Source organism: Gymnogyps californianus, chromosome 23 (assembly GCF_018139145.2).
Source record: "Gymnogyps californianus isolate 813 chromosome 23, ASM1813914v2, whole genome shotgun sequence".
Classification (NCBI taxonomy): Eukaryota; Metazoa; Chordata; class Aves; order Accipitriformes; family Cathartidae; genus Gymnogyps; species Gymnogyps californianus.
Window position 1 is genome coordinate 1,387,733 of NC_059493.1, and position 26,935 is coordinate 1,414,667.

The 26,935-nt window shown below is 63.0% G+C and overlaps 2 protein-coding genes across 5 annotated transcripts in view; both read left to right on the forward strand.

The window, feature by feature from the left end:
• Window positions 1-22,428, forward strand: part of ANK1 (ankyrin 1) — a 69,234-nt gene extending 46,806 nt beyond the window's left edge. Inside the window, exons 8-43 of one of the 4 annotated variants that reach the window (XM_050910143.1) lie at window positions 303-401; window positions 742-840; window positions 1,294-1,491; window positions 1,582-1,680; window positions 2,055-2,153; window positions 2,402-2,500; window positions 2,691-2,888; window positions 3,053-3,151; window positions 3,241-3,339; window positions 4,464-4,661; window positions 4,890-4,988; window positions 5,392-5,490; window positions 5,811-5,909; window positions 6,014-6,106; window positions 6,301-6,373; window positions 6,773-6,796; window positions 7,714-7,816; window positions 8,105-8,183; window positions 8,471-8,568; window positions 8,657-8,881; window positions 9,301-9,455; window positions 9,634-9,845; window positions 9,972-10,176; window positions 10,364-10,460; window positions 10,844-11,072; window positions 11,255-11,380; window positions 11,468-11,587; window positions 11,796-11,880; window positions 12,141-12,215; window positions 12,823-12,954; window positions 13,148-13,294; window positions 14,980-15,532; window positions 16,181-16,439; window positions 17,758-17,841; window positions 18,114-18,281; window positions 20,144-22,428. In XM_050910143.1, the coding sequence (XP_050766100.1) occupies window positions 303-401; window positions 742-840; window positions 1,294-1,491; window positions 1,582-1,680; window positions 2,055-2,153; window positions 2,402-2,500; window positions 2,691-2,888; window positions 3,053-3,151; window positions 3,241-3,339; window positions 4,464-4,661; window positions 4,890-4,988; window positions 5,392-5,490; window positions 5,811-5,909; window positions 6,014-6,106; window positions 6,301-6,373; window positions 6,773-6,796; window positions 7,714-7,816; window positions 8,105-8,183; window positions 8,471-8,568; window positions 8,657-8,881; window positions 9,301-9,455; window positions 9,634-9,845; window positions 9,972-10,176; window positions 10,364-10,460; window positions 10,844-11,072; window positions 11,255-11,380; window positions 11,468-11,587; window positions 11,796-11,880; window positions 12,141-12,215; window positions 12,823-12,954; window positions 13,148-13,294; window positions 14,980-15,532; window positions 16,181-16,439; window positions 17,758-17,841; window positions 18,114-18,281; window positions 20,144-20,170 (4,953 nt within the window). In that variant the 3' untranslated portion in view covers window positions 20,171-22,428. The other 3 variants (XM_050910142.1, XM_050910145.1, XM_050910144.1) reach the window with 3 other exon arrangements.
• A 1,151-nt stretch (window positions 22,429-23,579) lies between these two features.
• On the forward strand, window positions 23,580-26,133 carry NKX6-3 (NK6 homeobox 3). The gene is made up of 3 exons (XM_050910328.1): window positions 23,580-24,019; window positions 25,086-25,255; window positions 25,332-26,133. The coding sequence occupies exons 1-3, from the start codon at window positions 23,638-23,640 to the stop codon at window positions 25,560-25,562; spliced, it is 783 nt and encodes a 260-aa protein (XP_050766285.1). The 5' UTR covers window positions 23,580-23,637; the 3' UTR covers window positions 25,563-26,133.
• The last annotated feature ends 802 nt before the right edge of the window (window positions 26,134-26,935 follow it).

A 26,935-nucleotide genomic window follows, 5' to 3' on the forward strand; every position in this document is an offset into this window, starting at 1 on the left:
GCAGAGCTTATAGCCCCTGCAGTTGGTGTGCCTCTTCCAGTTCCATGGGTGCAGCCAAATCCGTGAGCTGGCACTTTCCTGCGAGCTCTGTGCAGCTTCGGTCCACAGCCTTTTAGCTGCAGGCAGGAGCAGGTGCTCACCCTCTCTCCCAGCCCTGTGAAACAAGCTGTTCCCCTGTGCCATCCCTGGGCAAGGATTTAGCTCTCCCCTGCCCTCTGTCCTTTGCCCCATGCCTCCTCGCAGCCCCATGGGGGAAAGAGAAGGGGTTGCTCCCTCTAACAGACTGCCGTTCCTTCTGTCAGAATGGGATCACTCCCCTGCACATAGCCTCCCGCCGCGGCAACATCATCATGGTACGGCTGCTGCTGGACCGCGGGGCCCAGATAGAGACAAGGACCAAGGTGAGACTGCTTCTGAATCACCAGCAAGTACATGGGCCGTTCCCCTCCCTGAGCTCCTTGCATCCAGGGAGCGCTGCCCAGTGCATACCCTGTGAACATCTTGCTGGGTGTGTGAGGGAAGGTCCCTGGTGCACCAAAAGGGTGGACCAGGTTTTTTGCTGGTGCATGTAGACGTGAGAGGAGGCTGCATGGCTACAGTGGGTGTGCCCTGGGGGCTGAGGGCAGGCTCAGTTTTGCCTTATTCTGCAAACAAGTCCAAAGTCCCTGTTACACTCCTGCCTGAGGGGAGCTCTGCCTTTCCTTGCCCATGCTGAGCCCTTGAACCCTTCTCTCTCCCCAGGATGAGCTGACCCCTCTCCACTGTGCAGCTCGCAATGGACATGTGCGAATTGCAGAGATCCTGCTGGACCACGGGGCTCCCATTCAAGCCAAAACCAAGGTACCCATGGGACTCTGTGGGGTTGTGCTTGGTGCCAGGTCCCAGGGCAGCACAGGGGGGTGACAAGCTGTGCACAGTTCCTGGATGCCACCCGTGGCTGGGCTGGGGCTGAGTTTTTGGCCTGCCAAGGGGTCAAGCTTCCTGACCTCCTCCTTGGCCTTAGCTGGAGCCCTTTGCCTGAGGGCTGCATGCTTCGAAGGGACCAGCCCTGAGAAGGGGATGGCCTGGGGACAGCCTGCCCCGTGGCAGCAGCTCTTCAGGCCCTGCCCTTTGCTCAGCATTGCTCCCCTGTAAGTCTCGGTGAGGGATTTCAGGGCTCCTCTCTGGTAGCACCCGGGGGAACATGCCATCTCTTCTGCCCCAGAGCTGTGGCCAGGGGAGCGAGGCAGGGGCTGGGTGGGATGCCTGGTCCCCTTCCTGGCCCAGCCCTGAGGCCCCGCTCCGCGGTCGCAGAACGGCTTGTCGCCGATCCACATGGCAGCACAGGGCGACCACCTGGACTGCGTGCGCCTGCTCCTGCAGTACAGCGCCGAGATCGACGACATCACCCTGGACCACCTAACACCGCTGCACGTGGCCGCGCACTGCGGGCACCACCGGGTGGCCAAGCTGCTGGTGGAAAAGGGGGCCAAGCCCAACTCCCGAGCCCTGGTGAGTGAGGAGGGGCAGGCAGGGCAGGCAGGGCTGGGGCGGGGGAGAGGGAGAGTTCTCGCAAATGACTGTCCATCTCTCTGTCTGCAGAATGGCTTCACACCCCTCCATATCGCCTGCAAGAAGAACCACATCCGGGTGATGGAGCTGCTGCTGAAGACAGGTGCCTCCATCGATGCCGTCACAGAGGTAGGTGGGCTGCAGCCCAGCCCCAGCTCTCCTGCTGCTGCCTGTGCAGAGCAGGCGGCGCTGCAGGGGATGGTGGCCCTGTTGCCTCTGCTGCTCCCCAGGCACCTTCTTCATTGTGGCTTAGAGCTCTTTGCAGCTCAGGACCTGTTGAGCCTGGCAGCATCTCCCCACAGCCTGCTCCCTGCAGGGCAGGGGGACTGCAGGGGAGGCAGTAGCTCTCCGTGTTCCCCTCAGCTCACCTGCCAGGCTGCCGGGGCCAGGCTGTGGACCCAGAGTTTGCCTCTGTGCCCTGGGGAGGGGGAGGAGGGGGCGGGAAGACATGTTGGCAAGGCCATCAGCCCCCATCTTGGCTCCTGGCCCCTTTCTCTCCACAGTCTGGCCTGACCCCCCTGCATGTGGCCGCCTTCATGGGGCACCTGCCCATCGTCAAGACCCTGCTGCAGCGTGGAGCCTCTCCTAATGTGTCCAATGTGGTGAGTCCCACCCTGGCTGGGGCTGTGGGAACTCAGCGTGGCAGGGTCCAGCAGGAGGTGGGGATTGCCCGAGTCCTGCTCTCTCTGTGGTGACCCCGTGGTGCCCCCCGCTTTGTGCTGGCAGGAGGAACTAGTAGGGGCCAGAAAAGGTTGTGGGCACTGCTCTCCTGTGCTCAGACCAGAGGAACAACTGCAGGAAGGCATATCCCCTCCTACGGCCTCACCACTTTATCCTGTCCTTGGTGCAGAAAGTGGAGACACCCCTACACATGGCAGCCAGAGCAGGGCACATGGATGTGGCAAAGTACCTGCTGCAGAACAAAGCCAAAGCCAACGCCAAGGCCAAGGTAGGTACAGAGAACCTGTGTGATAGTCCAGCTCTGGGAACAGCCGGTGCTGGTTTCCTTGCTCTCGCCTGCCCAGAGCCCGGCCTGCCAGGGGCTGTGCAACAGCAGGAGCAGGACCGGGGCCCCTTTGGCATGGCGAGCAAGGGACTGGTCCAGATCTGCCAAAACAGCTTCTCTGCCTCCCTTGCAGGATGACCAGACTCCTCTGCACTGTGCTGCACGCATCGGCCACACCAACATGGTCAAACTCCTGCTGGAGAACAACGCCAACCCCAACCTGGCCACAACAGCGGGACACACGCCCCTGCACATCACCGCCAGAGAGGGGCATGTGGACACGGCCCTGGCCCTGCTGGAAAAGGGGGCCTCACAGACCTGCATGACCAAGGTAGGCTGCTGTGGCCACTGCCGCTGAAGGCGTGACCCGGCTGGGCAGGCTGGTGGCACAGTGTCCCCATCACGGGAGGGGCAGCCTCCTCCTGTGCTGCAGCACGTGCCAGTGCTCTCCTCCTCATCCCTGTACACCCTGTGATGGGCTGCCTTTCTCCTCAGAAAGGATTTACCCCTCTCCACGTTGCAGCCAAGTATGGGAAGGTGGATGTGGCAGAGCTGCTGCTGGCACGTGACGCTCACCCCAATGCAGCAGGGAAGGTGAGTGCTGCTCCTGTGTCAGTGGGAGGAGTGGTGTGGTACGGGGAGAGGCTCTGTCTCACCTGTCTGTGCCCTTTCCCCCTCCCCAGAACGGCCTGACCCCGCTGCACGTGGCTGTGCACCACAACAACCTGGAGATCGTCAAGCTGCTGCTTCCCAAGGGGAGCTCCCCGCACAGCTCGGCCTGGGTAAGGCTGGACTGGGTGTCCCTGGGGACATGGGGATATGTCATGTGTCCAGTGGCTGCCAGCCTGGGGCCAGCATTGCCCCTCAACCCTGACACTCAGGGAGTGTAGAAGGGACCGATCACCACCAGCCACTCTCCAGGCCTGCTGCTCACGCCTGCCTGTCCCTTGCACCAGCACGTGGGGCAGGCAGGGGTGCCGGGCAGTCCTCCTGTTCCAGCAGACAGGGTACGTCAGGGGTAGTCCCTGCTGGCAGCGTTGTGGCTGTTGCTTGGGGACGTGTTTCCATGGCAAGCCCTGCAGAGCAGCGCTGCAGTCTGGCACTTTGGGAAACCACACATGAATGTTTGCATGCAGCTATGAAGCAGTGAGTCAGAAAACCCACGAGCTCGTGAGAGTCGCCCCGCTCTGCCTGAGCGTGGGGAACATCTCCCCACAGAGCAGACCGGCAGCTTCAGTTTCCACATTGTTTGCAGAAGCTGCACCCTCAGAACAGACAAGTGGCTGCTGGTGCCGGCCCTCCCCATCTGGCACTCCTTCCCCTCTCCCCCTGCGCAGGCTGCCGGCAGACTTGCTGGGCGGCCATCGGGAGCAGCCGGTACCGGCGCCAATCCCCCGTTGGTCTGCGTCACTGACAGCCTGCGCGTCACCCTGGGCAGAGGGTGTCTGCCAGCTGCCTTGCTCCTGCAGCGTGGCAGCAAAGGCAGTGCTCAAGGCCCTGCAGTCTCTGCCTGAATACTAATCCTGCATATTGCGAGTTTTGCTCCACACCTCAGCCAGACACGTTCTAGGAGGTGTCTGTCTGCCCTGGCCTCTCACAGCTCCAGGTGGCTGAATACTGCTGTGGAAATTCATGTGTGGAAAACTGCAGGACAGCCAATACCAGTCGAACCTGAGGCAGGTGGTCTTTGAAACCCCTGTGCTGACTTGGCTGGAAGAGTGGGATTTGGCCTCGGTGTCAGGGCTGGTTGCTGTCAGGGAGATGGTTTGGCTGTGAGCCTGCATCCCTGAGCTCTGGAGACGACTAGGAAGGGCAGGCCTGGCCTGGAGAGGCAAGGTGGCACCTTCTGTCCCCGCTGGTCTGCTCGGCAGGGGCTGAGCACTGCAATGAGCCTCTCTCCCTGCAGAATGGGTACACCCCCCTGCACATTGCTGCCAAGCAGAACCAGATGGAGGTGGCCAGCAGCTTGCTGCAGTACGGGGCTTCTGCAAATGCGGAGTCTGTGCAGGGAGTCACCCCCCTACACGTGGCTTCCCAGGAGGGGCATGCAGACATGGTGGCACTGCTTTTCTCCAAACAAGCCAATGGCGACCTAGGCAACAAGGTAAGTTGTCCTGGCGCATCCTGCCAGGCTGGAGGTGAACACCCTGGTAGGGAGTAGCAGATAGGGTGGTAGTCCAGGCCCCAGTGCCTCCCTGCATTCGGGCAGCAGTGCGCTGGCCAACAGCACAGTGTTGGTCAATTTGCCAGGTTGGAGACCTGACTTAGAGTCTCTGCTGGCAGAGCTGCAGTGATGGCATTGCCACTGTGCTGAGACCTCCTCTGTTTGCAGAGCGGCCTGACTCCTCTCCATCTCGTGGCCCAAGAGGGGCATGTGCTGGTTGCTGATGTTCTGGTGAAACACGGAGTCACAGTGGATGCAACGACCAGGGTAAAGTAGTGCATTGACCATAGCTATGGTGAAAAACGTGGGGGAACTACCTCTAAGCCTGCTCCAGGAGGAGCATTGCTTTTCTTTTTCTTTGTGCAAGAGTCTCCCCTCTCGCAGGCATCCTTACCATCTTGTCTGTGTCTTGGGGACTCTTCCTCCTCTTCCCCCCACCTCCCTGGAGGGATGATTCTTGCCTGCTCCCACAGCTCTACCCCTGTACCCCCGGGCACAACGTGGTGTGGTCTGCAGTGTGCCCTCTGCCCTGGTCCTGGGCTCTCAGGCAGCACCCGTACGCGTAGCCCATCCTTCATCCATAGGGGCTTGCCCACGGGCTGAGCATACCCAAGCCAGAAGGGCAGGAAGCACCCTTGAGGGCAGGCTGAGACCTGATCTCGTCTTTCAGATGGGCTATACCCCGCTGCATGTGGCCAGCCACTATGGGAACATCAAGCTGGTGAAGTTTTTGCTGCAGCACCAGGCTGATGTCAACGCCAAGACTAAGGTACAGAGATGGCCTGTGCTCCAAGGACTCTTCTGCCCTGGGCAACAGCATGCAGGTTGATGGGGAAGGCTTAGCCTCCCTCCCTGCTTCCAGTTCTCCCCCCACATTGCTCCAAGCCCTCCTGTCTCCATGGCTGGAAGCTGCTGTAGTCTAGCTACAGTCCCGGGCAAGTGCTGGATTCTGCAGAGTCCTTTGCTTATCCCGGAAAGGAGGGAGCCGCCCTCGGGCTCCAGGCATGAAGCACAGTGTGAGGCCTGGGGACATTTCTGGGGCAGCAGACTCCCAGAACTGATGGCAGCACCCTCTGTCCTCCCCTGCAGCTGGGCTACACCCCTCTGCACCAAGCGGCGCAGCAGGGCCACACGGACGTTGTGACGCTGCTGCTGAAGCACGGTGCCTCTCCCAATGAGATCAGCACAGTGAGTACAGTGCTCGCCTGCACCTCCTCGCCCCATGGCAAGCTCGGGCGCCTGCCCGGGCTTCCCTGTGGCTGCTGCTGACCCAGTCCTTCCTCCTTGCACAGAACGGCACCACTCCCCTGGCCATAGCAAAGCGGCTTGGCTACATTTCTGTCACAGACGTGCTGAAAATCGTCACAGAGGAAACCGACATCCCGGTGAGCCCCTGGGGACTGGGACCAGGACCCTGTGGAGGAGGGCTGGGGCTGGCAGCAGCCAGGCAAAGGTCCGCTGAGCACAGCTGGGCAGGGCCAGTGCTGACAGCTGGGTGCCTAGCCTGGGCATGAGGAGAGGGCTGCAGGTGGGCGCGCAGTGAAGGCTGGCATCCTCTGATTCCGCTCTGCTCCCACAGTCAGTCAGTGACAAGCACCGCATGAGCTTCCCGGAGACTGTAGACGAGATTCTGGACGTGTCAGAGGATGAAGGTGAGGGGCCAGAGCTGGGTCGCACCATCCCAGAGATCTGCCCGCTGGGCCAGTGTGGCAGGCAGCAGTCCTGGGGACGGGCACTGGCGTTCCTGCCGGCCGGGGTGGGGGAGCTGTGTGGCCCCACAGTGGTCTTGCGGAGAGGATGAGGGGATCCTGCCAGACTCCTGGGGCGGCACCTCCTCGCTCGTGTGCTTCCCTGCACTGTGCAGGAGCGATATGCCTGGACCTCTCCATGGTCCCATGCCCCAGGGACAGTGTGCAGACAGCCCTTGGGCATGCAGAGCCCCCCACTGTGCCCTGCTCCACGGGGTAGTACCAGCTCCCAGCCCGGCTGCAGCTGGCCCGCTCCTGCTCCCTCCCACCAAGACCTCACCGTTGCCTCTTCTTACTTTGCAGGCACTGCTCATGTCACAGTAATGGGTATGAAATGTGTCCCCCTGCCCCAGCTCAATGGCCCATTTCACCCCATGGCCACTAACCATCCGCACGTCACATCCATCTGCTGAGCCTTGCTGCTGGGCTGGTGCTATCCAGCGCAAGCCCTGCCATTCTGCCCTGCCCATCTGTGTCTGTGCTGCTTGCTGTGGTGTGACTGCATGAAGGGGGCCATCCCCCCGCTGGGGAGGAGCCCTGGCTCCCTGTCTGCCCCAGGCCCTGTCCCTGGTAGGCAGAAGAGCCTGGTTCTGTGACAAACTCCGATGCCCCTCCACAACCCCCCCGTGCCGTCCTGGCCAGGGCAGGGACGAACCTGAGTGCTCGAGGGTCTCCGTGCTGCTACGGCCCCCTCCCCATCACTGGTACTCTCTCCCTGCTTTGGGAGGTGCTGGACTCCCTCCCACAGGGCATTGTCGAGAGCCGAACCCTGGTGAGCTCCTTAGCAGGCGTTAATTGGGCCAGCAGGCAGCGCTGGCTGGGCTTGTGCCTCCAAGGGGGGTGTGCGGATGTACTCAGCAGTGTTAGGGCATCCTTCCCACATCCCCAGCCCTGCCTACACTCCTGTCCCAGCATCCAACGCCAGGGTGTCCCCAGTAGGCTCTGCTCTGTGCTTGGTGCTGTGGGAAAGGGGTCAGCTAGCAGCCGAGGCTCCTGCCAGCTAACACAGCTCCTGTCCCACTGACCCGCAGCACGGGCCTTGCTCCGGCCAGCAGACCCCATCTGGCAGAGGGCAAAGCCGCCCCGTGGCTGGCTGAGATCCAGGGGACAAGTGTGTGTGGCCAGCAGTGGGAGCAGAGATGGGCCCTGGCTTCAGCCCTGAGGAGGGATGGGGGCAAGGGCTGGATGTCTGTGCTCCCTTGTCCTTCTGCCTCTCTGCATGCTGAGCCAGCTCTTGGTTTCAGAGGAGGAGTTGATCGCACCAAAGCCCAGGACACCTGATCCCAGGGACCAGGAGGGCAAGAGGGAGATGCTGGAGTTTGTGACCACGACGACACTGGAGCAAACGTAAGAGGCACTGGATGGTGGGGGGGGAGCGGGTACAGGGCACGGGGCAAGCCTGGTGCTGGGCTGGGATGGCAGCAGGGCACGGACAGCTCTGGGCAAGGAATGGATCACTGAGTCCCCACCGGCTCACATACCAGGCAAAGCTAGTCGGTGTTGTTCCTGCACCAGGACATGGGTCTGCTGCTGAGTTTGCCTTGGTCCAGTGGTCCCGGGACTCCTTGGGGACAACCGGGGGCTGAGGGGCTCAGGCCTGCCACTTCAGTGGCTGTCACTGCCCTCTCGTGCCAGGGTGGAGTCTCCAGCTGTCCTGCAGGTCTCCTGCATCCTACCTGAGACTGTGGTGACCAGAGCGGAGGAGACTGAGCAGGTAGGACCTGCGGAGACAGAAGCTGAGCAAGTCAGCCTGCTGCATGCGCCCTCGGTGTCCCCACAGGAGGTGAGCATGAGACACAGCCTGCCACAGCCCCCCCCAGGCATTCCCTGCCGGGGAGACCCCCCCATCACCACAGAGCCAAAACGTGGGATGGGTGGTGGGGATGGTCCCAGTGGTACGGGACTGCCCAGGGAGGGCTGTGAGACTGTGGAGGAGTGGGCAGGCTCAGCACTCCCAAAGAGGACCCTGTGTCCATGGGGGCTCTTCCCTGCCTTACACAGCCCTCCAAGGAGTTCGACGAGGACTCCCTGATCCCCAGCAGCCCCGCCACCGAGACCTCGGATAACATCAGCCCAGTGGCCAGCCCCGTGCACACAGGGTGAGTGCCCAGCCCGTGCAGCACATGCATGCTCTGCGCGTGAGCCGGCTGCAGGGTGCCCACCTGCCCATGTCTCTACCTGCTCCAGGTTCCTGGTGAGCTTCATGGTGGACGCCCGTGGCGGCTCCATGCGGGGCAGCCGGCACCATGGACTGCGCGTGGTCATCCCGCCCCGCGCCTGTGCCGCGCCAACCCGCATCACCTGCCGCCTGGTGAAGCCCCAAAAGCTGCCTGCACCCCCGCCGCTGGCTGAGGAGGAGGGTCTGGCCAGCCGGATCATTGCCCTGGGGCCCGCCGGAGCCCAGTTCCTCAGGTGAGCACAGCTGGGAACAGAGCGGATGGGGCTGCCCACACTGAGGCTGTCCCTCAGGACTGGGGACGGATCCAGGCTCCTCTGGAGTCTCTGCCAGCTGGGGCAAGACCTGTGCCCATCTCTGCTTCTGGGGGTCTGGTGCAGAAGAGATCTTGCCTCTGGCCAGATGCAGCATATTTCTGGGGTGGGTCATTCCAGCATAACGGAGCAGTGACTGTGCTGTGGTAGGAAAAGCCCTGCCCAGCATGGTCCCACTGGGCGCAGAGCCCTGTTTCCCAGACAGAGGGGTGTGAGCAGTCCTGCCTTCCTCCTCTGGCAGCTGTACAGCATGGGCAGGCACTCTGCGCAGGGCCACCTTGCTGCCTGCGTGTCCCAGCAGCAGCGTGTGGGTGCAAGCACCCTTCCTCTGCTGTCTGCAGCCCCGTCATTGTGGAGATCCCACACTTTGCTTCGTATGGGCGTGGAGACCGCGAGCTGGTGGTGTTGCGCAGCGAGAATGGCTCTGTCTGGAAGGAGCACCGCAACCGCTATGAGGAGAGCTACATGGACCAGCTGCTCAACGGCATGGATGAGGGTGAGTGTGCCAGGCACGCGGGGGCTTGGCACCATGCGGCTCCCCACAGCCAGGGCTGCGGCTGGCCTGGGTGGTGGGATGGGGCTGAGTGTGGCGTGGTTGGTGCAGCTCAGAGCGGGTGGTGGGTGACAGCCGCAGGCTTGGTGTGTGAGCATTGATGGCTGTGCTGCCCTTGCAGAGCTGGAGAGCCTGGAGGAGCTGGGGAAGAAGAGGGTCTGCCGCATCATCACCACCGACTTCCCTCTCTACTTCGTGGTCATGTCCCGGATTTGCCAGGACTGCGATCTGATCGGCCCTGAGGGAGGGTGTTTGAAAAGCACACTGGTGCCCATGGTACAGGCGACCTTCCCAGACACCGCTGTCACCAAGAGAGTGAGGCTGGCCCTGCAGGTGAGCCCCAGAGAGCCTGGCCCGGGGCCCAGCTGGGCTCCTGCAGGCAGGGGTAGGCAGCAGGCACAGGCTGTGCCCCAGCCCGGGGGAAACCGGCCCTGATGACCCTGCTTGTGCTGCCCGCAGGCGCAGCCTGTGCCCGATGAGCTGGTGACTAAGCTGCTGGGGAACCAGGCAACCTTCAGCCCCATCGTCACGGTGGAGCCACGCCGGAGGAAGTTCCACCGCCCCATCGGCCTCCGCATCCCACTGCCACCATCCTGGAAGGACAATCCCCGAGACAGCGGCGAGGGTGACACCACCAGCCTGCGCCTGCTCTGCAGTGTGATCGGTGAGGCTGCCAACCCCTGCCACGCAGGCAAGCGTGCTCTCTGGTGGGGATGGGCTGGGCTGCCTCAGTGGGATGCAGCTCCTGGGAGCTAAGGACAGGTCATGGCAGTGGAGAGAGCAAATGCCTGGGGGATGCAGACCCCAGGCTTATGGAAGGGCAGCATGCTCACCCTTGCTTTCTGCTGCAGGAGGGACAGCCCAAGCCCAGTGGGAAGACATAACAGGCACCACGAAGCTGGTCTATGAAAACGAGTGTGCTAACTTTACCACCAATGTGTCTGCCAGGTGAGTCCTGGGTGAGCATGTGCTCATCTGGGGACATCTGCTGCTCCTCAGGCCCTCTTGGAGTGCAGCCTGTGCCAGGAAGAGCCTCCCACCCCTGTGCTCATTGTGGTGCTGCCCCATTCCCACGTGCAGGGCAGTTGTCTCCAGCCTTGAGACCCCCATGCTGCCTCGGCACGCGTCAGGAAACATTCATGACAACTGGGTGGGCAGAGGGAAGGGGCCATTCTTTGTCCTTGGGTGGGTCCCCATCATGGATGGGGCTGCTCCTATACCCAGGGCTCTTGGGGCATCCTCTGCTGTGCAGTTTGCTGTCGGGGGGGGGCAGCTCTCCCGGTGCCACTGGGGAACCTGCCCGGCAGCGCCCTGACCCAGCCCTCCCGCAGGTTCTGGCTGGCCGACTGCCCGCGCACAGCCGAGGCCGTGCACTTTGCCACAGTGCTGTACAAGGAGCTGACGGCCGTGCCCTACATGGCCAAGTTCGTGGTGTTTGCCAAGATGAATGATGCACGGGAAGGCCGGCTACGCTGCTACTGCATGACTGATGACAAAGTTGACAAGACTTTAGAGCAGCATGAAAACTTCACTGAGGTGGCCCGCAGCAGGGACATTGAGGTTTGTCCCCAGTAGCACGCATGGGGGGCAGCAGGGAGAGGGCTTCCCAAGCGAGGGGAGATGGATGCCAGTGGAGGGGCCTGGCCCTGGCCCAGGGAGGAGAGTCGGGGTTACCTGCCCTGTCCAGGGGCAGGAGAAGCATCTCTGCACAGGGTCTGAGCCTGTTTTCTGCTCCCTGCCAGGTGGTAGAGGGGATGCCTTTGCATGTCGAGCTCTCAGGGAACCTGGTGCCTGTCAAGAAGGCCACTCAGCCCCGCACCTTCCTCTTCCAGTCCTTCCGGGAGAATCGTCTCGCCATTCCCATCAAGGTAATGGCAGGGTGCAGGGCTGGGCTGCAGTTGGAGCCCCTGCGCCCAGCCTGTGCCAGGCCACCTAACCGGGCTCTCGGTGCTCAGGTTCGGGACAGCAGCCGGGAAGCCAGTGGCTCCCTGTCTTTCTTGCGCAAGGCCATGAAATACGAAGACCTCCAGCATGTGCTCTGCCACCTGAACATCAGCATACCACCCTGCACCAAGGTCAGTGCTGGGTCTCTGGCACCTCTGGGAGGGAGCGGTGGGGGCCCATCCCTCCCCCAGGTGCAGGAGACAGCCCTTGCTGTCAGCTTTTCTTCCTCAGGTGCTCCACATGGCCATGCCATGTCGTTCTGGGGCTGCGGGAGAAGCAGTGGTGCCAGGGCAGAGCTGCTGCCTTCTTTTCAAGCTTGGTTTGTCCCCACTCTCACAGGGAAGCGGCAGTGAGGAGCGGAGGAGGACATTGACGCCGTTGTCTCTGCGGGAGCGATACAGCATCCTAAGCGAGACCAGTTTCGGTACGCAGCCTGCTGGGACTGTTCAAGCCCACTCACCACCTGCGCTTGGGGTGCCCAAGCCCGGTGGAAAAGCTGGGCTGACCCTGTTGTACTCGCACTTGTGGCAGCTTCCCTTTCCCTGAGGGTTTCCTTGGTCCTGCCTGCAGGGCAGTGCTGTGCCTACGGGGCTGCGAGGCCCCCGCAGCCAGCACCCCTTTCCCCTCCCCACCCCAGTGCAGGGCCCTGCGCAGCTGAACCTGTCCCTCCCTCTTCTCCTCCAGGCTCTCTGAGCAGCACGGACAAGGCAGACCAGAAGATGGTCGACATAGCAGAACAGCTGGGCCTCAGCTGGGCCGGTGAGTCCACACCTGACAGCTCTGAGGATGCACAACACTCCTCGGAAAGCTCACACTTAGGAAGGCTGGAAACGTGCTGCAGGATGGAGTGAATATGCTTTACACTGTCCAGGGAGCTGGGCCCTGACACAGTTGGTATGCATGCAGTCTGCACTAGCTCCTCTGGCAGGCTGGCCTTGCCTCCCAGCAATTCTGCTAAACTGTGAGCATACCGTGGCACTGAAATGAACCTTCTTGCAGCTGTGCATGCGTTCACACGCACGTGCACAGATACCAGGCTAGGGTTTTGTTCTGAGTTGTACACATTGCTGCTGTTCATGGAGGCCCAGCACTGTTGTTGCAGCCACACACCCAACGGCAGTACCCGCGCTTCTCCTTAGCATGAGACGCTGCTGTGCTGGTCACAGCCAGCCTGGGCAGAGGGGCTTCAACCTCTGCCACGTCCCAGCTCCTGCTCCTGCATGTTCTGCCGTGTTCAGTTGTATGTGACGGGGGGGACTCTGTGCTGGGTCTGGCTGAGCCCTTCACAACATCTCTAGCCTTTTTGGCTCAGGAGCTGGCAGTGGGTGCCGGAGGGTGTGATACTGAGATGTGGTGTCTCCTTCAGAGCTGGCACGTGAGCTGCAGTTTGGGGTGGATGACATCAACAGGATACGTGTGGAGAACCCCAACTCCCTGCTGGAGCAGAGCATAGCCTTACTGAACCTCTGGGTCAGCCGCGAGGGCAAGAGTGTCAAGAGTGAGTATCTGTGGTGCCCTGTTACAGGCATGGAGGTGGCAGGGCTGGCTGCGCAGAGCAGCACGTGCATGCTCAGGAGTTACTGGCTGGCTTTACGCTGCTGGTTCACGCACGCCTGCCCACCTGGAGGGTGTCTGGGGCATGGCTGTGTTCCCCCAGTGACCGGTTTGCTGACACCGGCTTTCCCCTGCAGTTGAGAGTCTGTACACAGCGCTGAGGAACATCGACCGCAGCGAGATTGTCAACACGCTGGAGGGCTCTGGCCGGCAGAGCCGCAGCCTGAAGGGCAGCTGGCGCTACACGGACAGAGACTACTCCCTCTCGCCATCCCAGATGAATGGTGAGGCCCGGCTTCTGGCAGGGACTGCAGGAGTCTGCCCGCAGGGGCAGGGTCTGTGCAGACAGATCGGGGCTGATATCTTGCCTGCCCAGGCTGCGCCGGTGGCCTGCTGGGAGCTCAGTGGGCACAAGGCGTTGCCAACAGACGCAGCCTCTTCACTGGGGCTTATGCTGCAGGAAGCTTGGCCCTGCCATACTGCCTTCTCAGAAGCTCTCCAGGTTGGGTGGACACACGTTCCTTATCCCGACATGCCAGTGAGAGGTGCCTCTGGCTGTGCAAGCTGAGTGGTGGCCAGGGAGCTCACAGAGTCCTGGCTGTCCGGCTGTGGTGGTGCGCCCGGGCTGCGTCCCAGGCGGAGCATGCCTGGGTGCGGGGACACAGCCGGGGTCAGCTGCAGTGTGTGCTGTCGGGGAGCCGACACACCGGGCAGGGACAGGGCTTTGTGCTGCTGCAGCCCTGCACTGTGATACTGCCCGTGCAGCACTGGGTCATCGCTATCTCCCTCTCTGTCTCTCCCCTTGTTCTGCTCTCTCAAACATGCCACCTAGTGCCGTCAGTTGCAGGCACTCCCGTGGGTCACTTCTTGTCGCCTCTCTCCTCTGAGCTCATCCTGGCCTCTCCTTCTCTCATCTTCTTCCACTGCCTGTCTCCACTGTCTCCACCTCAGCTGAGCCTTCTGGGAGCCGCGTCCTGCTCCAGCGACTGCATGTCACCAGGGACTGCCCCTCTCATGGCTGTCATGCTTGCAGGCGGCCACCCCAGGCCTTCTCCTCCTGCACTGCCCTGCGCTCCTTCCCTCGCTGGCCCTGCACTGCTTGCCCCCGGCCAGGCACCCACACAGGGGAGAGGTGCCCTTGCTGTGCTGGGGGGTCTCAGCTGTCCCCCATGCCTCGGCTGTCGCTAGCAATCCCTGGCTGCCTGGGGAGCAGAACGGGTTCTCTGCTGATCTCTGGGGGTGGAAAAGGGGCTAGTGGCTCAGAGCTGAAAAAGGCTGAGCAAAGCCGCCTGCATGGGTGGGAGTTCCTGGCTTGGCTGTAGTCTCTATCGGTGTGCCTGGGCTGTGCACGGGGCCCTGGGTGATGAGGACATGACAACTGCTTGTAGCCCTGGAGACACCAACAGGGTTGTAGGGCCCTGGCTGCATCCCGCAGGGCCTCGGGGTTGCATGACAATGTACCAGGGCGATCCTTCCCTGCTCATGGTACTACTTCCAGCCTGCTCCTCTGTGCTGTGGAGAGGGGTTGACTTTGGGAGTCAGTGCCTGCCAGACTTGGCCACCTGAACTCCAGGCTGACTGTCAGCCAGCTGATGCTGGATGGGGACTGTGGGCAGGGACCCAGGGGCTGATGGAGCAGGTTAGCAAAGAGGGCACTGTGTCCTGCAGTGTGGATGGGGCATCGTGTGGACCCCAGGCCAGTCCTCCCCACAGGGAGGGGGCAGCCCCAGGGCCTGCCCGAACCAGCCCCAGGACTCGAAGGGAGACATGGCAGCATTTTCAGGGACCATGCAAAGGCAGCAGCTGCTGTGAGCGCAGCCCTGCTCAGCCCAGCCGCTGCGGTCTGTGGCATGACCATTGCTGTCCTTGGGGCAGGCACCCTCCCGGAGGCTGTTTCCCTTCTTGCCCCACTGTGCTTGTGCGTGCGTGAGACAGCTGCTGGAGATGTTGCCTCTGTCTGCCCATATAGGTTACGCTTCGCTGCAGGACGAGCTGCTGTCCCCCGCCTCCCTGCATTACACGCTGCCATCCCCACTGCGTGCCGACCAGTACTGGAATGAGGTGGCCATCATGGATGCTATCCCCATGGCTGCCACCGAGCAGGACGCCCTGATGGAGATGTCCGACATGCAGGTGTGGTCCTCGGGGCTCACCCCCTCGCTGGTGACTGCTGAGGACTCCTCTCTGGAGTGCAGCAAGGCTGAGGACTCGGACGCCACAAGCGAAGGCCGGTTCCCAGGGCAGCTTCTAGCAGATGCACAGGGCCCAGACCACATGGGCTCTATGGACCTGGTTGAGGATGACACAGTGGACTCAGATGCCATGAATGGCCTGATTGACCTTCTAGAGCAGGAGGAGGGGCAGAGGCCAGAGGGGAAGATGCCAGCCGGCGATCGCCAGCCAGGGACCGGGGAGCAGGACCTGGAGAGTGAAGTCTCTTTTGTTTCAGTTCAGCAGAAGGTGCAATCCAGGATCACGGCATCACCTACCATTAGCCACATCGTGGAGAGGAGCGCAGACAGGTACTGCAGCCTGGGGCACTGGGGTGGCGGTGGGAGGGGAGCAGAACTGCTTCGCCAGCTATTGCCCTGTGCTGGGCCAGCTGCAATAATCTCCCAGCTTTGCTTGCTTCTTTGCTGGTCTCCAACTCTGGAGCCCGGGCATCCCTGGCAGACAGAGCAGTGGCTTGGGCCAAGTGCCTCGCACCTCTCTGGAGATGCTCTGGGGGGCTCCTTGCAGAGCACCTGGGAGGGACCCCAGGCAGACAGACAGGCCCTGCATGTAGGTTGTGCTTACCAGAGCCATCTCAGCCTGGGCTGTGTCTTCCTGCGTTCCCAGTGGCACCGGTCCCGTGAGGTCCTGGGCAGAGCCCAGCGATGCTCCATGGCATTGCCTTAGACCCTGGCAGCCAGGCCGCAAGGCTGTGGGGTGGGCAGGGAGCGTGGCAGGGAGGATGCCTGTGCCCTTTGTGCATCTGCGTTTTGTGCTGCTTGTGGCGGGCGCCCGGCAGCGCCGTGAGCCGGGGAGCCCAGTGCCTGGCGGGGTGCAGGCTGCACCGGCATGCCTGCCGGAGGTAGGCTGGTGCTCAGGGTGCAGCACTCCACGGCAAAGCTGACTGCCTCTCTCTCTCTGTCTCTCTCTCCCTGTCCCTGTCCCTCTCCGGTGCCCAGGCTGAGGGACTGGAATGCAGAAGGCTCCTTTATCTCCTGCCTACAGGACCTGACAGAGGGCTCCTGGCAGGAGGGGGTCACCCGAAGGCTGCTCCCGACGCACACCACGGCCTCCGGGGCACAGGGCCAGGAGCAAGAGCAGGTCCTGGTGCCAGCCGTGGAGCTGATGCGGGTCAGCTCCGCAGAGGACAGCGACTGGCAGCCCCAGCACCCCACGGGCGGCTGGCAGGAGGAGGCAGACAGCCACTTCTTTGGGCAGGTGAGAGTAAGAGCAGGGGGACCTGGCCCCGCAGGAGGTGGAGACCCAATGGACAGCCCTTTCCTGAGCCTGCCGCAAGGCCAGCCGGGCAGACCGGGTGCTAGCAGAGGCACAAGTCTCCTGGCACGCTTCCTGCCCCCTGCCCCTGGGGGTGCCTCTCAGCCCAGAATAGCCTGCTGTGCTTGACACCTGAGCTCTTGCTCTCCATTTATAACCCAGCCAGCCTCCCTGCTTGCTTCCTTATTGAGTATCTGCCCTGGCTGCTGGCCCAACAGCCTGCTGGAGCCAGAAATAGAGCTGGTCTGGGGGCCAGGCTGGGTGGTGGGCATCCTGCCACGGCCACGTGGAGCCGGCAGGTACAAGGTGAGGGCAAACGCCTTTCCCCAGCCAGGGCACACACAGCCATCCCGGCAGCACGACCATGCTCGGAGGTGGTTGCTCAGCTCTGCAGTGCGTGTGTCCCAAGTCACATGCAATTCCAGTGACACCCCGAACCCCTGGCTCCTGCCCGGGACTTCATTTGTCCCGTGACGAGGACTGCACGCTGCCCTCCCACCACAGCCAGGAAGACAGGTTGTTGGCAAGCTAACAGAGAAGGGGGACAGGGCTGTCCCAGTTACTGCCTGGCTGGGGATGGGTGGTGCTGTCGCAGTCCTGGCCCCAAGATTTGACAGAAGCTGTCAGCGCAAAGGACACCCCACCTGCCCGCTCCCTTCTCGCCGCCCACAGCCAGCTGAGCTGCAGCAGCTAGGGTTACAGCAGTTCTCCTGCAGAGCCAGGGCACTGCACCGGGCAGGCTGCAGACCCGCAGGGCTGCTCCTGCCCTGGGGGCTTTGCCCGTCCCAGCCGGATAGCATGGCCGGGCTCTGAACGGTGGGCTCAGGCCCATGGGGCACGCGTGCAGCTGCGCGCGCTGAGGCAGGATGTGGGCTTTCCTGGCCCAGTTGCTGATCGCCCTGGTGCTGCTGGCCTTCTTCCTGGTCAGCTGCCAGAACGTCATGCACATCGTCAGGGGCTCTATCCGCTTCCTGCTCAAACACGCCCACCGCGAGCTGGACAAGGAGCTCGGGGAGAGCCAGGGGCTGGCGGACGATGAGGAGGCTCTCTCCACCAGGGTCGTCCGCCGGCGTGTCCTTGTGAAGGTAATGAGCAGGCAGCTGAGAGACCAGCCCCAGGGCCGATGCAGAGGACGGCAGTGAAGGGACGGGGCAGGGTGGGAGACAGAGGCTGTGGGGTGCATGTGAGGTGTACTGTTCTGTCTGCAAAGGGGCTCCCCTCACCCCCCTGAAATGCCCTGATGTCTCTCCTGTGACTGCAGGGGAACGAAGTCCTTCATCTCCCTGGAGAGCAGGTGACTGAGGAGCAGTTCACAGATGATCAAGGCAATATCATCACCAAGAAGGTGAGTGATCAAGGGGATGCTGCAGGCAAGGGCATGCTGCAGCTGCAGCCTTTCTCCTCTCCCCTCCGCCTGGCTGCCCTGCTCCTCCCGGGGGCCCATGCAGGGCACCCCCGTCCTGCCGTCTTCGGTTACGGTCACGGCACTTCTCCAGCCAGACCCTGCGCGTGGGACAGAGGCTGCATGCCGTGTGTGATTCAGGGCCAGACTGGGCGAGGAGGGAGGCATGGTGCCCTGGGGCTAGCTGTGATGCCCGACTGTGCGGGTCTCCACAGATCATCCGGAAGGTGGTGCATCAGCTGGGCCCTGGTGACACAGATGACAGGCAGGAGCAGGAGGAGCTGATTCTGGAGGGCACCCTGCAGAAGCCCCAAGACCTGGAGGCTGAGGACGATCACTTCATGAAATACTCCATCCTGCACCGGGACGGTCTGGGGGCCAAGGTACAGTGTGGCTCATAGCCCTGCCTTGCAGGCACCCTGCCCGGGGCCAGCACCGCCTCTGCAGGACTTGCAGGCTCTGGGGCTCCACCACCCTCTGTCCTTTCTTCTGCCCTCCTCTCCTCTCCTGTTTCCCCTCTAAGGCTTCCAGGGGCAGCTCTTGCCCACTGCACCAGTCTTCTTGCTCGGTGTCTTCTGCCAACTGACTCTGCCTTTCCCTCTCCTGTCCTCTTCTGTGTGTCTGTCTGTTCACCTGGGTGATGTCCTGCTTCCTGCCTCTGCGGCTTCCTCAGGAGGAGGTGCGAGTGCGTGTCCCGAAACCAGAGGTATCTGGGGGCAGGATGGGGGCTCAGATAGTGAAACGAGCCAGCCTGAAAAGGGGGAAGCAGTGACCCCTCAAATGGCCTCTTTTGAGGTAACCCCACCTTTGCTCTTCCGTCCCAGCTCCCCATGCTGCTGCCTGCACTGAGCTGCTGGTCATGCACATCCTCCTGGGGGAAGTGTAACAGGGCTGTGCCCAGCTTGCAGCCTGCAGAGAGGGGTTGCTGTGCTGCAGCAAAATGCTGAGGGTGGGCAGCAGCGTGCCCCTGCTGCTAACCTGCTCCTGGGCCCAGCGCCTGGGTGCAGTGGGCACAGGGTGCCCCGCTCTGCAGCGATGCTCCAGCCAGCTGCTGGCGCTGGGTCAGCCTCTGTGCTCAGCACTCCGCTGCGGCCACGGTGCTAGGGGCTGCCGCTGCAGTCACAGCATCCTGGGTACTTGGGGTAATGGTCCCTAGTGACAGGGCCATGGGGTTGTTACTCCTGGTTATGCTGGGCTACGGCAGAGGGATGATTTTTGTCCAAAACTGCTCCAGGGAGTGGATAGCATTTGCATGGGGTCTGAGCAGAGCTGTCCCCTTCATGCACAAGCATGAAGGCACGTCTTGTGGTAGACAAGACCAGCCCTTGGAGCCTGGTGCCCCTGCCTCCCCTTCCCACGGGGTGCAGCCGGGCACCGGCAGAGCCCTGAGCCAGATGAGGGGTGTCACAGTTCTGCTGGGCCATGGCCTGCTGCCTCTGCTCGCCGCACTCCTGCTGGGAGATGCGAGCGGCTGCCACTGCCAGCCATGCATCGTGGCACGAGAGGGCGGCAGTGAGGTCTGCTGAAGCTCCTGTGGCCAGGAAGGGGGGTGCAGGCCATGGCAGGATGCTGCTGGTGGACATCAGAGCAGTAGGGATGCAGGAGCGGCGGGGTGCAGGAACATGATGCTTGTAGGGGTTGAGGGCAGGGGACCTGTCTTTGGCCAAGGACAATTCTTCCATTGATCCCCAGTGTGAGCACTGGATCATCCCTTGAGTCTTGTGCATTCCCTGCTCCCCCTGCCTTCCCTGTTGGGTGGGACTAGACCAGGCTCAAGGCAGGGTGCTTGGCACAGCACACTTGGAGCCAGCTGCACCATTGTACTCTGCACGCTCGCTGCTGGGCTGGCAGTGCAACACTTGGGGGAAGGTGCTGCATGCGTGCTCCCCAGCTGCCAGGCACTGCGTGAGCCAGGGAGGAGGCTGCCAAGCAGGGGCGGTCGGTCCTCTGGCCTCTGCTGTACGTGCATGGCTGTGTCAGTCTGTCCTCCCTCTCCCTCCTCTCTGCACTGTGTTAGCGGGCTCTCTGTGGGCGCATGACAGTGACGAGCGCTCTGTTGCTGTCTCTCTGATAGCCCCCAAAACTTGTCTTGCGGTAGCTGGGCAGGATGGGTGCATGTGGGACAAGCACAGGGTGCAGGAGGGGCTGGGACTGCCACGTACCTGGCTGCCACCACCCTTTCTCCTGGCTGTGCCACCATGAATGCCTGGTAACCCCATCTCTGTCTCTCTCTCTGTCTCACCAGGATCTCACCTCAACACCAAACCACTGAACTCCACACACGTTCTGACGCATACCTGGGAAGAGAGGAGAGGAGAGCAGAGAGTGGAGGGGAGCAGGGCTGGCTGTACATGTTTCTATAGGCTAATGGCATGATTTCTGTATGAGACATACTTACCGTCCTATCCGCATGACTGACTGACTGCAAGACGCATGAGCTACAGTACTTAAAACTGATGGAGGGGCCTCTGTCCCTGCCCCGCTGCTGCCAGGAGCCCAGAGACAGCAGCATGCCCCAGGGGCATCCTCTCAGTGCCTCTGGAAGGCAAGAGCTGGACTGGCAGAAAACGAGAGGGAAGGAGACTCCACCCTCGCGCGTTCGCATGCGTAAATGCATCCCCATGCCCGTGCTCCAGCTGCAAGAGGGAAGCTGGGGCAGCACGGCGCTGCTCACCATGGAAGGAGAGGGGCTTGACCCCCGCATCGCCCGTGCTGCCTCTGCTGGACTCGCTTCTCATCCCTCTCAGTGAGTGTGGGGATATGGGGAGGGCAGCAGTTGCCGGGGGATGTGCGAGAGGAGGGTTGCAGGGAGCACAACTGCCCTGGGCAGAGGGGCTGGTGCAGGGCTGCCCTTCCTCTCCCCAGCACGTGCAACGTCTCCCACCAGGGCAGGGCTCTGGGCTGAGCACTGGGCTCGTTGCTTGTGTTGAAAGTGTGAACTGTACAGCAATCAGCCTTGTGTATATGAACCAATAAATACTATGCAAACCCCTAGGGACACTCTAGCAGTATGTACAAAGCACTGACAGCTCTGCTCCCAAATACCTCTTCAGGCTGCAGGACGCGCAAAACCTTTAGAGTATGTGAGCAGCTCTGGTGAATGGAGCTGGGAGGCTATGGGAGTAAAAGGGGCAGCAGACTGCCCCTGCCCTCTGCCCCTCCGGCTGAGCCTGGTCCCTTCCTGGCCTGAAGAGAGGGGCCCACAGGTGCAGTCCCACGGGCCTGTCCATGGTGCAAGCCCCAGTTTGTGTTGGCTTCAGCTGGGGTGAAGCTGTAGGCCTGCGCTGAGGTGCTTGGGGCCCAGGGAGGACGGGTAGTGAGACAGAGCAGGGGATGCTTGTGCCACACGTGTGGTTGTGCCTAGCTCTACTCAGCACAGTATCTGCTCAGGAGATGAGCCAGGATCTGGCAGGAGCCAGCAGCCCCACACTACACACCCCATGCAAGGGCTTTGCAGGGTCCCCTGGCCTCCCTGCAAGGGCACAAATGAGAATAGCCCGGAGACCCCGTGGATGCTGACCCTCCCAGGACCAATCCCAGAGACACGGGGGGCTGTTGCCCCGGTGGCTCCACTTTGGCCAGGTGAAATGCCCTGCTGCAGCAGCCTGGACCAAGCAGTCACCCTGGGAGCTAGGGCAGCCCCGGGGCCAGCTGCTCTAGTGGGAGAGCAGTGATGGTCAGAGCTGCCCAGGCAACTCTGAGGTGTGCAGTAGGTTGAATCTGTTACAATACTTGACCCCAGGAGGGCAGGATGCAGGCAGTGGCAGCAGGTCCCATGTCCCTGACTCTGCCCTTTACCTAACCAGCGCTGGCCTTCGTAGCACAGCGCTGTGGGGACCCCCAGCTCTTTCCCCTGGAGGTGGCCATGGACCTGTTTCGCAGGGCCTGAGTTTGCTCTCTGTGGCCATGTGCAGAACGAGCCCACCTCCAGCTTCAGGCCATGCGATGGTGGCCTTGGCAGGGCAGCCCTGTCTCGCAGTGGGTGTGCATCTGCTGGGAAAGCCCCTGGCTCCCCTGCAGTCGGGAAGAAGCCTAGCTGCGGCGAAGCAAATGACCCAGCTTAGCCTTGGAGAGCAAAGCAACCCCTTGCCCACCCCAAAGTTGAGCCATATAGGCACAGACTCTCCATCCATCACCCTTGCTGTGTACAATAACCTTCCTAGACCCACTGCGACAGCTGACTCTGTAGCATCACCGTAGAGTTGTGTGTGGGTCCTGTGCTTTGACCTTGTATACGCCTTAGGGAATGTGCTGTGCTGCAACCGTGCCAGGCACCTGCAGTGACATTGCTTTGCGCTCAGATTGCTCGTAGGGCTGGTAGGAGGAGGCTGCGCCCGACTTTGAGCCTAGAGAATGCTGCAGTCTGCACACTAGAAGCTTTTTAGAAGTTTTAAAAATTACTTTTATTTCCTTTTTTTAATTGTTATGGAAACAAGCCTTTTGGATCTCCCTGTCTTAGCCCCTGATGTATAGATCATTTCCCTGTACACCAGCTATCAGACTATGAATTAATAAAGAAACCAACACACATTGTGTCTCATCTCTGCTTTTCCAAGGGTGCGGGGAAGACTGAGGCTCCGGGGTGTGTGGCCAGGTGGGGTTCCCCTGTGCATGTACCCCGTTGCCGGGAGGGCAGGGGGCAGTCGTGGGGGCTGGCAGCTCTTTGTGCTTTGCCATTCATGGGGGAGGCCGAAGGGTGCAGAAACGTGTGCACCCCCGAGCAGGTCTCGGGGCTGATCCGACAGCAGCCTCTCCCCGGACGGGCGGGGAAGCGGCCGCCCAGCCGGTGCCACCGGCGCCCCGTGCCGCTGCGGGGGGCATCAGCGGGGGGGGGGGGGGGGGGGGCCGTCTCCCAGCCGCACCGGGGGCAGCGGCACTGCTGTGCCCCACCCGCGGGACCCCGCCGAGAGCACCGGCGCGCCGCGTTCCGCTCCGGCCGGCGCTGTCCAGCGCCCGCGGCGCCCCCGCGTCCCGCCGCGTCCCATCCCGTATCCCATCCCGTCCCCGCGTCCCGCCGCGTCCCATCCCGTATCCCATCCCGTCCCCGCGTCCCGCCGCGTCCCATCCCGTATCCCATCCCGTCCCCGCGTCCCGCCGCGTCCCATCCCGTATCCCATCCCGTCCCCGCGTCCCGTCCCGTCCCGCCCCGCCGCATCCCATCCCATCCCATCCCATCCCGTCCCGCCGCATCCCGTCCCGCCCCGCCCCACCCCGCCCCGCCCCGCCCCGCCCCGCCCCGCGCCCCGCCCGTCCCGGCGCTGTCCAGCGCCCGCGTCGCCCCGCGCCCGCCGCGTCCCCCCGCCGCCGGCTTTCAAAGCGCAATTTGTCTGGGCCAGGCCAATCCCGGGCTGGCCCCGCGGCGCAGCCAATGGCGGCCGAGGCCGCGGAGACCCGGCCAATGGGAGCGCCAGCTGCGGCCGCCCGGCCAATGGGGGCCCGGTATTCTAATGGAGCTCATCTTTATCAGAGAAATGTTGGCTCTTGCCAAGCCCAAGTTGAGTGCCCGGCGCGGGTGCCTCCTCGGCGGGGTCAGCCGGGGCCCCCTGCCCAGACCCTGCCCGTGGCCGCCCTCCTGCCCGGGCCGTGGCCCCCGGCCAGCCTGCCAGGGTCCCAGGGCCACCCGGGTGCCCGCCGGCCAGGGCGGACGCCGGGGCCCGGTAGCCCCTGGGCCGGTGGGGATGGGCCGGCCATCGCACCCCCGGGCAGCCGGGCTCTGAGGGCCGCCTTGGCACCGGAGCCATGGACGCCAACCTGCCAGGCACCTTCCTGCTCAACGGCCCCTCGCTGGGCCCCTTCCCTGAGGCCAAGGCGCCCGTCTGCCAGTACTCGGTGCAGAGCTCCTTCTACAAGCTGGGCCCCCCCGGGCTCGGCGCCCAGCTGGCCGCCGGCACCCCCCACGGCATCTCCGACATCCTCAGCCGGCCCGCGGCGACGCCGAACAGCAGCATCCTCCCCGGCTACCCCCACGCGGGCGGATTTAACGGACTGAGCTCCCCGGGCGTCTACTACGGGCCCCAGGTGGGGGCCCTCCCCAAGGCCGGTGGCGAGTACCTGCCGCGGGGCCGGAGCTGCTGGGCAGAGGCGGCCCCAGACTGGCGGGGCGGCCGGCAGTGCAGTGGCCGTAAGTACAGGGGGGCCGGGGCGGGTGGGTGGCGGGTGGATGCCGCAGGCAGCGGGCGCCACACAGAGCCCCAACCCGTCGGCACCGGGGCAGGGACGTGGGGCAGCTGCCCAGGCCGCATCTTCTCCATCGCCCTGCGTGAGGAGCGGCTGGTCACCTTGCGGGCTGCCCCGGGACAGTGGGAATGGCCTCGGCACCAGAGCTGCCGGACCTCAACCTGCCGCAGAGGTTTCGGCTCAAGAGCAGGGGCAGCTCCAGTGGCAGAGATTAACTCTTTGCTTAGCCCCCAGGCAAGCCACAGCTGGCAAGGACAGGCAGAGCCTGCCGTCCCGGAGATCCCCCATCCCTCCGGCAGCCTCCCTGGGGTCAGTGCCCAGCCCAGCTCGGGGCAGAGATGGGCAGGATGGCTGGCCCTGGGCTGGCAGCACTGCTTGCCTGGTGGAGAACTGGCAGGGGGATTGCAGAGCATGTTGCTGCTGTGCCAGAGCGTGGGTGGGATGGGTGCACCCACTGTCCCGTGGGGAGCCCCGGGAGGCTCTGGGCCAGAGGCTGGGTGCAGCTGCTCAGGACCTGCAGCTGCGGTCCCCTTCCCCCCTCTCCAGGTGATGCTCTTGGAGCAGACGGGTCAGGCAGCTCGGCTGTCCGCTCCCGGCACAGCTACGAGCCAACCAGCGCTGCCTGCCTTCCCGTCATGCATCCTGCAAGGTGTGGGGCATGGGGGCACGGTGTTCCCGGTGCTGCGTGGCTCTGGGGTCATGCACTGCTGCTAACGACCCTTCCCCTCTCAGCACAACAAATTAGCGCTGTCCCTGAGCAGGAGGTGCACAGCCCAGCTCTGGCTCTATGGGGCCCGCACAGAGGGCAGCTCAGCCCTCCTGGGATGAGGCTGAAGCCTTGAAGCCAGAATACAGTTTTAATTTGGCGGGGGAGCCAGCGTGGAGGGACTCTGTGGGCGCTGAGGGCTGGCGGGTGTGCTAGTGGCCATGTTCAGGAAGGGGAGAGCTGCCCAGAGCTATGCACTGCAGAGAGCCTGGGTGCTCACCCGCCTCCCTCCTCTCTCCTGCAGCCCCTGCTCACCTGGCTGACAGTATCCACAAGAAGAAGCACACACGCCCAACCTTCACAGGGCACCAGATCTTCGCTCTGGAGAAGACTTTTGAGCAGACCAAGTACCTGGCAGGTCCGGAGAGAGCACGGCTGGCCTATTCCCTTGGCATGACTGAGTCCCAGGTGAAGGTGAGTGTTGGTCCCCGCGTGGCATGGGGTGCGTGGTGTGGTGGCTGCTAACTGAGCCGGGCCCATGGGGCGGCAGGTCTGGTTCCAGAACCGACGGACCAAATGGAGGAAGAAGAGTGCCCTGGAGCCCTCCTCGTCCTCGCAGCGGGCGGGGGGCTCTGGCGGAGAGCGGGCGGCCTCTGAGACCGAGGACGACGAGTACAACAAGCCTCTGGACCCCGACTCGGATGACGAGAAGATCCGGCTGCTGCTGAGGAAGCACCGTGCAGCCTTCTCGGTGCTGGGCTTGGGCACACACAGCGGCTGAGCACCGGCACAACCCACCCCTCTGGGCCATGGGGCACCCGGCCCGGCCGCCTGCTTCCTGCCAGGGGGGTGACCCCCCAGCAGATGCCCGGCTGTGGAGATGGGGCAGCTGCCGCCCCCCTCCTGGCGGCTCCTGCCCAGGGATCATGGCTCGCGGGGCTGGGAGCAGCACGTGTGGGCAGCGTCAGGTGCGGCCGTGCTGTCGGCATTGATGAAATAAAGGTCCCAGCCCCAGCCAAGTCCCAGCGCTTGCTTCATGGGCGTGCGGTCCAGGGTGCCCTCGTGAGGCTGGGCCGGAGAAAGGGCTGGGATAGCTAGCACATACGGGGCAGGGTCTGCGTGCAGGCAGGGGAAGGGGCCGTGGCTGTGGTCCTGTGTGTGGGGCAGGAAGAGCCCACGGGAGCGGAGCGGCCCTGGGGATGTTTCCCAGGGTTTTCCCTGGTTTGGGCGTGCACCGGCAGCAAGAGGTGCTGGTTCAAAAGTCACTCGTTGGGGCCTCTTGTTGGAACCTCTTAGCAGCAAATAAATATCATTTATCTTAACGGTGTGAGTGAGAGCCCATTCACCTGTCGGGGCTGCAGGATTGATTTGGCATCAATAGCCCCGGTGTGTTTGCCTGCCAACCTGGAGGCCCCCCCCCCGCCCCCGTGCCGCACCCCTGTGCAGCGGGGGCTGCGTGTATGCACACGTGTATGCATGTGGGTCTGCACGCCCCCTGCTCTAGCTCCCCAGGGCTCAGCCCTTGCATGCCAATGGTGGGTGCCGCATAGGGCTGTCTGTCCCCAGCCGCTCGGGATGCCAAAGGGACTCCTGCTGGCACAGGCACACTGCTGGGTGCCTGGCAAGCTCGGCAGTCGTTCAGCTGAGAGCCGAACAAGTGCCAGCCAGGTGTAAGCAAACAGACCGGCCGTGTCTTGGGAGGAAATCAATAGGAGATAAGGTGCTGCTGGCCCATCATATACTGATTAGCAGCGTGGCACAGGCACGGAGGAGGTGCTGGGGGCTGCAACCCAAGCTGCCCTCCCCTGCGGCCACAGGCAGCATCTGAGGACAGGCTGGTGGCCAAGTCCACCCCTGGAGACGGCCGAAGCCCCCAAAGCACTGGGGCTTTGCAGCAGCCCTAAGCACCAGCCTTGTGGCATGGAGCCGTGGTGTGGGGCTGCAGACCATTACAGCAGCATTACCGTTGCAGACCCAAGGCCCACATTTGGCTTCAAGTCCTCTCCAATTTGTCACTTTCCACCACATGCTGGGCTGGGGGGACTTCGCAAGGAGCCCTGACTGCTTGGCAGCACTTTCCCAGGGCTTAGGGAAGACTGATCTCCCCCCGTAGGTCCCTGTCCAGCCCCACAGCGAGCGTGGGGCTCGTAATGC

Coding starts and splice junctions, on each gene's coding strand:
- NKX6-3 (XM_050910328.1), top strand. CDS start 23,638: ATGGACGCCAACCTGCCAGGCACCTTCCTGCTCAACGGCCCCTCGCTG. Junction 24,020..25,085: donor CGGCCGGCAGTGCAGTGGCC/GTAAGTACAGGG, acceptor TCTCTCCTGCAG/CCCCTGCTCACCTGGCTGAC. Junction 25,256..25,331: donor TGACTGAGTCCCAGGTGAAG/GTGAGTGTTGGT, acceptor ATGGGGCGGCAG/GTCTGGTTCCAGAACCGACG.